The 12,971-nt window shown below is 37.8% G+C and overlaps 1 protein-coding gene across 3 annotated transcripts in view; it reads right to left on the bottom strand.

Annotated features, from left to right (window-relative positions):
* Window positions 1-902: 902 nt before the first annotated feature.
* The window catches only part of LOC104857327 (disintegrin and metalloproteinase domain-containing protein 9-like), a 59,855-nt gene continuing 47,786 nt past the window's right edge, over window positions 903-12,971 (bottom strand). For all 3 annotated transcript variants that reach the window (XR_778828.3, XR_004517839.1, XM_010617150.2), the window contains 2 exons: window positions 3,587-3,654; window positions 903-1,197 (listed from right to left, as the gene is read on the bottom strand). Coding sequence is in view for 1 of the 3 variants with exons in the window: in XM_010617150.2 (XP_010615452.1) it covers window positions 1,104-1,197; window positions 3,587-3,654 (162 nt within the window). In the remaining 2 variants the exon portion in view is untranslated. The remainder of the gene's footprint in view (window positions 1,198-3,586; window positions 3,655-12,971) is intronic.

The raw sequence follows: 12,971 nt of genomic DNA, 5'->3' as shown, positions 1-12,971 counted from the left end.
AAAATTTTGTGTTTAAAATTTTATTCACCATACCATTTCTTCCACAGTAAAAATTTAGTTTTTACGTGGCTGAGATAATAATTCACAGACACCACATTAACTTTTGTACTCATCCAAGAAAACCTTTTCTTCCTTCTTTTACCGAGCCTAATTGATAGGAAAATATGAGTCAAAAACAGACACGATCCAGCACACCTTCGTAAATGTAAACATTCTAAATGATTTACTATCAAGCTTCAAAAATTCAGATTTTAGATGTAAAGTGCTCGTATATTTTAAAGTGGTTTTATAACAGCTCAAATAATTGATTATAATTACTCCTTTATTATAGCTGTGAGTCAACAGTGTATCTGATTAGATCTATTAAATACCTCGTACCTTAAAGCTTGTACTGTTAAAAAAGAATGCTACTGTAAAAGGATCTCATGCTTTAACATGATGCATAATGGAAATTCTAAAATTAATTTTTCTAAGTCACTTATAGTGGAAGATCATACAAATGGAAGCTAGTAAGTGTGCGAATAAACACACAGTCCTTTAGCCTATTTTATACTTTCAAAACAATATTAGGGCATCTTAGTCATGGCTCTTCTGCATTATTCCAAAGACAAAATATCCGTTTATTCATGTCGCGAATGAGAAACAAGATTCTAGTGTACCAAGGCTACCAATCTGTGCAAGACGAAAAATACTACATGTTATCAACAAGTAATTAGTTTTCAAAGGGATTAGATCATCACGTTTGGTCAGAAACTGTATTAATGATAACCGAGGTAAAAGAAACCAGGGCTGCACTTAAGCATAAAGACAAATCTGACATCAGTGCAGTTAATTCGAGAATCAGGGCTATAACATGTTCAAAATAACAATCGGTGCTAAGTACATTGACCTCATAGGTGACCGAACACGACGTTTCAATGCTGGAAACGGATTCCTCATTTGACTGCATTTCCTTGTACTTCTCAACTCCCCAGTTTGTTTGTTCTGTGGAATTTGTTTCCATTCATAGTTGCAATAGGAAGAAAGGCCTTCCCGAGAAACACCAGGGAGTAAAAACATTTGCTCGGTTCTCTGAAGATATGTGCAAAAAGAAGAGTATAAAATCAGGCGAGGGAACTATACAAAGGAGGTGCAGGAGCAGGACGGGCAGGAACTAAATTTCCCTGAGATGACGCTGTCGGGTGCGGTGGAGGTGGCCTGTGGTGGGGAGAAAAGGTAGTTAACGGTGTGTGCGGACCGAAGGAAATAAAGCTGCATTCGTGCCGAGCCCAGCAGAACACGATTCTCAGCCTTCCTGAAAACAGGAAAGCGTGAGACCTGAGTGAGCTGAAGTGACTGCACGTTGGCCCGCTAACGGCCCAGACTGATGTTTCACCCTCCCCTAATCTTCAACAGGGAAAACTGCTTAAACCGAAATGCTTTTAAGATCTCAGAACATCCTGTAGGCATCTGTTAACCATCAACGTGTGGCTGCCGAATAGGGACAGCTGGACCCCAGGGCGAACCAGCAGACCATGAACCTCTGCCACCTGACTGCAAGCTCTGAATGTTAACTCCCCCGTATCCCCTTGGAAGAGGACCTCAGGCCCTGAGCTAGCGCCTCTGAGCTACTCGGCTCCGGAGCGCCGTCTGGCCGGACTAATAAAGGTCTGTTTCATTTCCAACTTGTCCGGTGTGCTCCTTCCCGGGTGAGACTCAAGGCTGTGGAGCTCCTCGGAGCGGTTGGTCAGGCTCTTGGTCTTACAGAAGGTAATTTATATTCTGAGATTATCATTAATATGATAACCAACGGTTAAAAGGTTCCAAGTTTAACTTTAAATGGAGCCATTACCTACCTTATATTGTTATTCCACAATCACAGATGACCCTGCTAGCTTATAGTTTTTGTGTTTTTTGTTTTTTGTTTTTTTAATACCGGGGATCAGACTCGGGTCCTTGCGCTTGTGAGGCAGGTGCTGGAACCACTGAGCTAAAGCCCCAGCCCAGCTAATACGTTTTCAAAAAGAAAACTGCAAGAAATTGTCAAGTCGAATTGTGAAAGACAGGTGGGAAGCATTAACGGATGAAGGCTTTTTCTTGTCTGTGAGAATTTATGGACAACAAATTACTGCTAAGGTAAACCTAGCAATACGTTTACGTGTAGAGAGCTGAAATCCCGTGAGTTAACCCTGCTATGACGACTCCGCCTGTCCGTCTTCGCCCTCATTCTTCGACACCCTCCCTTAACCGCTGCTAAATCCAACCTGAGTGTCCCTTCGGTCTAGCACTGCACAAGAGCACCACCGGGTAAATACACGTCTTGGGATTTACGCACTCTTCTGTCATCTTCGGTTGGGTTTCAGTTGCTCACACTGAACAATAAAGACCATATACCGGGACGCTCCTCAGGGCAGCAGTGCAGTTGGAATTTGGAGGATTTGTTAGGGGGAACAGGGATCAGAGGCACTTTGCACAATGTAAAAAGCGGTGATACATTCATCCCTTTCCTGCTAATTTTAATTTTACTGTCTTTAATGTCAATTCTTGTGTTTTTATGTTCTAGAATTTGCATTCTTATTTTAAAGCCTCTAGTTGTGTAACGGAATTCTCAAAATTGACTATTAATTCCAAGACATAATCACTGTGATTATTCGAAGTCTCTGTCAGATGACTTAACTGGGTACATTTCTCAGCATGTTTTTAGGGCCCACTGATTCTTGGTGTTCATCACATTTTTTTCCTCGTATGCCTAGCTTTTTGGATTGGGGGCCGAACATTAAAACCAAGAACTCAGTTGAGGGTATGGTTCACCTTTAATCCTGGGTCCCAACATAAAGCCTTGGATGTTGGCCAAGGTAGGTCCTCCAGTTTTTATACCCTCGACCCTGTCAGTTTATTGAAAGCTTTCTACTTCCTAACTCCCCACTGGTCACCTTCAGACGAGATGAATACACCTGTAATGGAAAGCATGGTACTCAGATCTGGAATTACCTCTCCACTTCCTCCTGAGCCCCATCCCCACAACTCCTCATCTATTGGGCCTCCTACGCCATGAAACATGTTTTCCGGGCTGGGGATCTAGCTCAGCGGTTCGGTGGCCTGCCTTGCAAGCGCAAGGACCCGAGTTCGATCCGCAGTACCCAAAAAAACAAAAAAAACATGTTTTCCTCCCCCACCAGGTTCTTCTGGCTCTTCTGAACAGGAGGACTGGTCCACCCTGTTTAGCTTCCTGTTGCTAGTTACCCTAAAGGCCTTTGCTTCTGAATTTTACACACACCAAAGACTTCTGCAGTTCATTGTTAAGTGTTGCTCACGCTTCTTTTTAACATTTCCTTTTATCGTCTTACTAAAATGATGAAATTCTCGCAAAAGTTCTTTAAAAACTTTCTTTAAACTGTGTTCTAAACTTGTCCTAAATGAAACCGTCTACTTTGCCCTAGGGTAAATTAAATAAGAGAAATTTAAAAACTTTCTTTAAACTGTGTTCTAAACTTGTCCTAAATGAAACCGTCTACTTTGCCCTAGGGTAAATTAAAAATAAGAGAAACTATAAGGCTTAAGCATGGATTTTACTCTAGGCGAGTAATCTAACAAATTCATTTCAGACCTTGATGGAAAGTGCTGAGGCTGCTTGGCTGCACAGACTGGTACTGGAAACCGGTTTGCATGTACAGGCTAAAAGGAGAAAATAAAAATAAAAAGGACATGGTCACTATGGAGTCACAAATATGCTTCCTGTATAATTAATATACGTAAATTAACTACTTATAATGCTAACATTTTTAAATAGTTTGCTTAAATGGGATATAGCTCAGGGATAGTACGCTTGCCTAGCATGTGTAAGACTCTGGGTTTGATCCTTGTCTTGTTCCTGATTTTAACATGAAGGTTTTCAGTTTTTGGCCATTTAATATGATGTTGGCTGTTGGTTTTCCATAGATAGCCTTTATTAAATTGAGATATAGACCACCTATTTCAATTTTTTGCAGGGTTTTTATCATGAATGGGTGTTGAGTTGTGTCAAATGCTTTTTCTACATCTATCAAGAGCATCATATGATTTTTGTCCTTGACTCTGTTAATACATTGTATTACATTTATTGATTTACATATGTTGAAACATCCTTGCATCCCTGGAATAAATCGTACTTGGTCAGGATGTATGATCTTCTTGATGATCCTCTGTATTCTGTTTGCTAGTATCTTATTAAGGATTTTTGCATCTATATTCATTAAGGAGATAGGCCTGTAGTTCTCCTTTTTAGTTGGGTCTTTCCCTGGTTTGGGAATGAAAGTGATACTTGCTTCCAGGAATGAATTTGAAAGTAATTCATACGTATCTAGAAATCTGTCCATTTCTTCTGTGTTTTCCATGTTAGTAGAGTACAGGTTCTCCAGGTAGGCTTTGATGATCCTCTGGATTTCTATTGGATCTGTTGTAACTTCACCTTTTCATTTCTAATTGCATGGATCTGAGCCTTTTCTTTCCTTTTTTGATAAGGTTAGCTAAGGGTTTATCAATTTTATTTATTCTTTCAAAAAACCAACTCTTTGATTAATTTATTTTTTGTATTGTTTTCTTAGTTTCCACTGCATTGATTTTTGCTCCAATCTTTACAATTTCCTCTCTTGTATGAACTTTGGATTTTTCTTGCTCTTCTTTTTCTAGGAGTCTAAGATTCATCATTAGGTTGTTTATTTGAACTCGCTCTGTTTTCCTAGTGTGGGTATTCAATGCTATGAATTTTCCACATAGAACTGCTTTCATTGTGTCCCATAGATTCCTGCATGTTGTATTGGTTTTATCTTTTATTTATATAAACTGTCTAATTTCTTTTTTAATTTCCTCTGTGACTCATTGATTGTTCAGGAGAGTTGTTCAATTTCTATGTGTTTGTGAAGTTCCTATGGTTTCTTATGCTGTTGATCTCCAGCCTGATTGCACTATGATTTGATAATATACAGGGGATAACTTCGGTTTCTTTGCATTCATTTAAACCTGTTGTATGAGCTAGTATGTGGTCTATCTTGGAGAATGACCCATGTGTAGCTGAAAAGAATGTATATTCTGATTTTGTGGGGTGGAACACTCTATAGACATCTATTAAGACCATATGTTCAAAAATTGGTTGAATTCTAGTATTTCGTTGTTGATTTTCTGCCTAGATGATCTGTCTACTTGTGATAGTGGGGTATTTATATCCCCCACTACAATTGCATTAGTGCTTATTTGGTTTTTCTTTTTACTTAATTTTTTTTATGTAGTTGGGTGCATTAATATTTGCTGCATATATGTTTATGATTGTCATCTCTTCCTCTTGAATTGTTTCCTTTACAAGAATATAGTGAGCTTCTTTGTCTCTCTTAGTCAGTTTTGGTTTGAAATTTACTTTGTCTGCAAATTAGATAGCTACCCCTGCTTTTTTCTGGGCTCCTGTCGTATGGAGAATTGTTTTTCATCTTTTCTTTTTGCGCTAGGTGTGTTTCTTGTATACAACATATTGTTGGATTTTGCTTCTTAATCCATTTTGCCAGTCTATTTCTCTTGATCAGCTGCCTATTTTCAATCAGCTCTACTGAGTTATATTTTAAGCTTCAGATCAAAACAAATATTTAAAAGTCAAAAGTCAATTCTGTCATTATACTTAGGTTTTATTCTTAGAAAACTGTCCAAGGAGTCTAAGTAAAAAGCTAAATATAAAATGTATGTTTTTATTATATTACTATTGATTTATAATTTAAATATCAGATAAAAATTAAAACTATGAAATAACAATAAAATACATTTATTTATTCAATTTTGAAGTCATGTTACTTAGAAAAAAATGCTGTAGGGAGATTAAATGAAAGATTAGTCATAAGATTTCCTTGTCAGTATGGAGTTTAATTACCTTAATGAGGAAAGATAATAGGTTTAACAAGGAAAATTTCATTTTATGATTAATATTCAGGTTGGTAACATTCTAGTTTTGATTTTTCATAATTTATTTTAAAATAATTTTACATATTTCTAAGTTACAGCTCCTATTTATAGTGTGCAACCATTGCTGCCCATTTCCTGAATGCTTTTCCTTTTGCAAAACTGAAATTCCTTGCCCATTAAACATCAGCTCCGTGTTCCTTGTGGCCATAAACACAAGATTCTCGGTCTCACTAGTCACTAGGTGAGGAAGATTGCCCTGAGTGAGCTGCAAATCCGTAACATGGCCTCTCACATTAAAGTCTGAGTCTGCCTATGAGCCCACAATGGCTCGCGCATGCGGGAACAGGGGCAGCTCCCCACGCCACTGGCTACAGCAGAGGTCTCAGTGATCTGTGATGCTTGGATGTCTTGGGTGGCGTGACTCATACAGAAAATCCCTAGAGAGGCGGAAATTAATCCATGTCGAGAAACAAATTTCCCATTAATCAGTGATCTGCTCCTACTAGAATGTCTTGTTCCCTTGTGTTGCTAGGACCGTGCTGCTGTCAGTGCTCCTGAGCTTACTGTTTCCTGCATCACCTCTTGCCTCTCCTGGAAGGTGCGTGATCAGTAAACAGTGGCCAGCTCCAGGAGACGGTGTCTAAGCCGGGTAAGAGCTTTGACCATCCTAGGCCCTCCACTTATGCGTTAGGATCTTGTCTTGTCTTTTTGAATCTGTCTGCTTGGTCAGGTGATTGGGGTTGTATAGCCTCCAATAACTAGGGAAATAAAAGTCAAAACCACAGTGAGATGCTACTCCACACCCAATGAGTTAGTTGCTATTATTTTTTTAAACATAAAAGAAAACAAACTTGAAAGGATGCTGGCAAACAGGAACCAAGTTATATTGTTGGTGGAAATGTAAAATCATGCAGCCAATGTGGACACCATATGGTGGCTTTTCAAAAAAATTAAAAATAGAATGACCTAATCTCAATTTGCAAGGAATTTTGGGGAGCTATTAAAGTTTGAGCCCAGGGCTTTCATACTGAGCTACATCCTCATACCTTATTTTGAGTTCAGGTCTTGCTAAGTCACTAAGTTACCTACCCTGGCTGGGTTCTCACTTGCATTATCCTGCTTCAGCCTACCAGAGTGCTGGGATTATAAGCATCACACTGGACCGAGACTTTTCTTCCTCTCTTCACTCTTGCCCTCCCCCCATAAATGCAATATTTGTGGACTAAATTCAAATACTGGTTCTGGTTCCAAATTTGTAAAAAGAAATGCAAATGCATGAGGTAGGCTGGGCAAATGCCCGGGGACACCCTGTGGCAGAGTTCTAAAATCAGGTCCATCCCAGAGACGCCTGATTGCATCACCTGTTGCATTGAGTTCATATCGACATCTTGTGGCCATCACAAAAATTGCAAATGGAAACTTTCGGTTGCTTAGGTTGACCTACAAACGGCATATGTATGAGAGTAAAAATAAGAGAGCAGCTACTGTACTCCATCCAGCGCTATTAGGGTATTTCAAGGTGGCAAGGAGCCTCAAAGAAGTCTCAAGACCCTTGCGATGTCCTGTGTGAAATGGAGACTCTGCAGAGGCTCCCCACTGCCTAGAAGGACCTCACCAGCCTCTCCACCACAGGCCTTCCAGCCTTCAGAAACAGAGCTAAATAACCTTTACTCTTTATAAATAATATACACTGTGATATTCACGTATAACTCAGGAAACAGACTGAGGCAGTGATATTGCCTTTGTGGACATGTATGAGAACTGCTGACCCTCAGCGAGTGAAATGTGTGGTCATCAGCAGAAGGGTAAGTGTAAGAACAGCATGCACAAATGCACAGGAAACAGCACAAGTTTAGAGGGATCTGGAAGTGATTGTTTTGCAGTATTTGAGAACAAGAACAAGAAAAACTATGAAATGAAATAATTAACAAAAGCTTTAACACAACTTCTGAATTGGAAAATATATCCTTGAAGAAAAGCAACTCTAATACTTGATTTAAATCTAACTAGAAGGAAACCTAAATTTACACATCAGATCTACTCCTGTCTGACTTTTATGTCCCCAGTGTGTTGTGCAACACCATGAGGAAAGGCTCGGGGGCAGAGAGATTTTTTACTTGCCCCCAAATACTAACAACAAGCTACTGGAAAACAAATTGCAAGAATTCAATTTATGAGAGATTAAACATAGCACATATTTAGGAGTTAAACAGGTAACATGATAAATAATATAAATATGAGTGTGTAACACTGGCCATGGCCAGCATAATTTCACCTAACAAAGTAACTGTATAAGCTGTATTTATTCCTCATATCCTGTATTCTGTGCATTGCACAATCTTCTCAATTTTTCTTAATTATCACAGTAGGTTTCACATGGGTTGTCTCTTCACGCTGTTGGTGATATTTCTCTTGCTGTGTGGAAGCTTTTTAACAAGAAGAGGTCCATCCCACTGTCACCACCTGTTAATTCTTTGCTAGTTTACCTACAACTGAGGTTTTGTTCATGAAATCTCTTCCTATGCCAGTGTCTTCAAGAGTTCTACCTAACCACTCTTCCAGCTGGCTTAGGGTTTCTGTTTTAGGCCAACAAGTATAGCAGGGGAGGAACAACATGGAGCACAGAAGGCTGCAAAGGTAAGAAGAGAGTATAACATCTCTTCCGACCCCTTTTATCCCATTCAGACTACTGGAATTAGGGCAGTGCCAAACTAATCACTCACACCTTGTGCTTTAGTGATCACACACCCTTAGCCCCAGCATCACACACTCCAGACTCAACTACCTCTGAAAAAGAAAGTCCCGCCTCATCCACATGAGGCTTTAGGGGGACATCTAGAAACAAACCATGACAGACGTCATGCCAGTAAGGTAGAAAAATAGAATAAGAAACGATCAATTCAAAAGAAAGCAAGAAAAGAAGCTAATAAAAGGGCAGGACAAATGGAAAGTCAGTAATATGATAGTATAACCCAGCCAAATCAATAATCACGGAGCTTTAATTGACTCCATGGTCTACTTAAAATATAATGATCAGTATCAGTCAAAACAAATATAGGCTTAATTGTATCTTATTATTTAAAATGAGCTGAAATATCTTAAGAGGTAAGACACACTTCACAAACACCTGTGAATGCTTGGGAAGAATGTGCCTTCTCAGGAACTGCACTAGAATTGCTTGCACCTTTAATGGATCAAGCTTGAGTCATCCAGTTCCCATATATTTAAAAAATGTTGTCTTCTTGAGACTTCTCAACACAAAACTGAAATGCTAGGAGGGTTTGAAGTGAAGTATTTCAAGCCCTAAAAGATAAGAGCTTCCAATGCTAACTTATGTATCTTGTAAAACCTTCCTTTAAAATTGCCAGAGGAATGAAGTATTTCCATGAACAGAGCACGTCAAGAAATTCTCATGACCAACAACCCAGCCTTGCAAAACAAAATTTCTCAAGAATGTACTAGAAAGAGACAATGAAGCCACCAATGCCAAAAAGACGATCAAGTCAAAAAGAATTGACTATACCTGGCAGAATGAGCAGGCAAGAAAAAGGGGGAAAGGAGGAAATCATCAATGGAAAAATAATGCAATGACAAAAATAAGTCAGTTCCTCTCAGTAACAACTCTCAGTGTGAATGATCTCAATTCCGAATTAAAACACACAGATTAGCAGAAGGAAAACCTAACAATATACAGTATAGAGAAACACATTTAACTCAAAGAGAAACTCACAGATTAAAAAAAAAAATCAAAGGATGGAAAACAATATCCTAAGCAATAGGAACTCAGAAAAAATCAGGAGTTGCTATCCTACTTTCGGATAAAGTGGATTTTATTTTTATTTATTTATTTATTTATTTTGGTTTTTTGAGACAGGATCTCACTATGTAGTTGAGACTGACCTGGAACTCACTCTGTAGCCCAGGCTGGTCTCGAACTCACAGCAATCCTCCTGCCTCAGCCTCCCGAGTGCTGGGATTACAGGCGTGTGCCACCACGCCCAGCTAGATAAAGTGGATTTTAAACCCAGACTGATTAGAGAAATAAAGAAGGTCACTATATATTGGTTAAGGGAAGATTCACCAGGAAGATTTAACAATTATAAACTCGTATACACCAAATGTTGGCACACCCAACTTCATCAAGCAAACGCTGGTGGACAAGAAAAATCAGTTAAACACCAATACAAAGTAATGGGGGCTCAGTAACCCAAAGGAACATCACAGGAGTTTCAAACCTTTGAACCAGTGGACTTAATAGATATCTACAGAGATATCCAACATCAACAGAATCCACATTCTTCTCAGCAGCATGTAGGACTTTCTCCAAAATAGACCACATCCTAACCCATGGAGCATGCTTAAATAAATGCAAAAGAATCCAAATTATCCCATGCATCTTATTGGATCATAGTACAATACACCAGAAATCAATGGCAAAAGATACTATAGATATTATGCAAATGTATGGAAATTAAATAACACCCTATTGATTAACAGTGGGTCACAGATGAAATTAAAGAAGAAATTGGCTTCTATATCATATGATAATGATGGTACAACACAGCAAAAGCAATTCCAAGCAAAAAGGACAAGGCAGGGGGCATCAAATTTTCATACAAAGCTACAGTGATAAAAGCACCTTGGTATTGGCAAAACAAACAATCAAACAAACAAAAAACAGACTTGTGAATCCATGGACCAGAATAGAAGATACACAAACTTCAGTTCACGCTCAGTTACACTGTTTTTGACAAAGGGACCAAATCTCTTTGTTGGAGGAAAGATAGCTTCTTAAACCGATAGTGCTGGAAAAATGGACTATCCACATGGTAATGTTGAACTTAGACCCACGTTGTTCACTATGCGCTAAACAAATTAAAGTGGATTAAAAGTCCAAAATTGGATCAGAAGTAATCTTCTGGAAGACAAAAATAGGTAAAACTCTTGAAGATACAGGTGTAGGCAAAGGCTATGAACAAAACCCTGGTTGCACAAGAAATAATATTGTGGCACTGTGTTAAACTAGAAAGCTTCATCACAGAAAAGGAAAGTACCAACAAAGAGAAGAAACAACCTATGTAATAGGAAAAAAATTTGCCAGCTAATCCCCAGACATAGGACTAACATCTCAAATATAATGAACTCCAAATTTAGACTCCCTAGATTTAAAGACCCATCTAAAACATGAGCACCTGAAATGAGTAGACACTTCTCAGATGAAGACATACAAATGGCTGATAAATATATGAAAAAGTGTTCAATAGTGCTAGCCATTAGAAAATGCAAATTAAAACTGCACCAAGATTTTATCTCACTCCACAACAAATAGCTATCATCACTAAGTCAAGCAGTAATAAATGCTGGCAACACTTGGGGAGAAATCCATTGTCGATGGGAGAATAAACTGATACAATCACTTTGGAAATCATTATGGAGATTCCCCAAGACTTAGAGATTCCATCTGACTCAGATTCTTTTTTCTTCTAAGTATCTTTCCAAAAGATTTAAACACATCTTACCATAGTGCTGTATGCACACCTATGTTTATAGTGGCACCATTCATAATAGTTAAATCTTGGAAACAGCCTATCAACAGAAGAACCGAGAAATAAAACATTGTATTTATACACAATGGAGTAGTACTCTGCTGACTTGAGTCATTGGTGGGAAAATGGATGCATCTTGAGACCATAATGTTAAGTGGAGTATATCAGACAAACAACTCAAATATTGCATGGTTTCTTTTATATGAAAAAATATATAGATAAGTGGCAAAATAAAAAAGATAAAAGCAAAAAATGATTGTAATCCAGTATGGGACAATAAATCTAAATATGTATCTCGATTCAATACCATTGTCCTGTGTGGTTTATATATTTTTTAGCCTTCTAGTCTAGTTGTTAATCTGTATGTATAGTGAACTTTCTAAGATAATAAATGAATGTGATGCTGGTACAATAGAAGGTCATGAAGGGAATGTGGAAAAAAAAAAGAGCTGAGATATGTTATGATCTTGTACCAAGTCCCTACAACGAATATAAAAGCATTATGTTCTGGAAATACATATTAATAAAAATTAGAAAAAAAATTGTTTTATTTACTAATAGCCACATGAGGTATGCTTATATATCTCTAATTCTGATGACACTTCTGTCAACTTTTACAAAATATTTTTCTATATTTTTGTCAATTTTGTTGATAGTTTTGTAACCCTAATACAAAATACAAATTTACACTTTTTCAAATTGAAAGAAATTATTATTTTCTCCATTCCTCTCATTGTGGTGTTGTTATTTGAAAATCTGATTTGAGGTTATCATTTTAGTTATAAATCTACAGAAAATTTCCCCATTATGCCTTTAAGTATTTCCTCCTATTTTAATCTTTTCTCTACTGAAATGCTGCTATGAATCTAGATATTGATAACCATATTTCTTTTTCTTAACTGTTAATTTTATTTTTATATCTCTATTCATTTTACCCGGTTCCTTTCTGGGGTTATTTGTTAACATGAGACTTGTAATTACTAATCCATTAAGCAACCTTAATCTGTTTATTCTCTCTTCTCTGAATTTTTTTTTCGTGGTCCCTGATTCCTTTGGAAGATCCTTTGTTATTGCTGTTCTGCTAATAATTCCTTGCAGTGTTGGCATAATGATAAAGTCACTTCAAAGTGAGTTTATGGACACGCTTTCCGCGTTATTTTTTCAGCAATATTAGTGAATGTGTGAGTGTCGCTTTATTTTAACGTAATTTTAAAAGTCCCAATTAAAGTAAAAATAAGGGTCTACAGGATTAGACTGTAGCGATAGTAGGTTGGGATACTGCAGACGAGTTTTGGAAGCCTGTATTTGAACACATGTTATTTTATTTTTCCAACCACGAGATTGAAAGTCACAGGCTTTGCAGCATTTTTTGTTGTTGCGAACGTGCATTTTATTTTGCCTGATTCTAGCGCCACTGCTTGGCTAGTACGAGAGTGTGAGGGGAAGAAAAGTGGTCGTGATCTACAGTTTGAACATTTACATATCTGTTTGTTGTCTAGGAATTAATTCTTAAAACAGAAGTCT

This window comes from Fukomys damarensis, unplaced genomic scaffold (genome assembly GCF_012274545.1).
Source record: "Fukomys damarensis isolate Sample0158 unplaced genomic scaffold, DMR_v1.0_HiC HiC_scaffold_18, whole genome shotgun sequence".
Taxonomy (NCBI): domain Eukaryota; kingdom Metazoa; phylum Chordata; class Mammalia; order Rodentia; family Bathyergidae; genus Fukomys; species Fukomys damarensis.
Note: the sequence above shows the minus strand (reverse complement) of the source record. Positions and strands in the feature narration are given on the sequence as shown.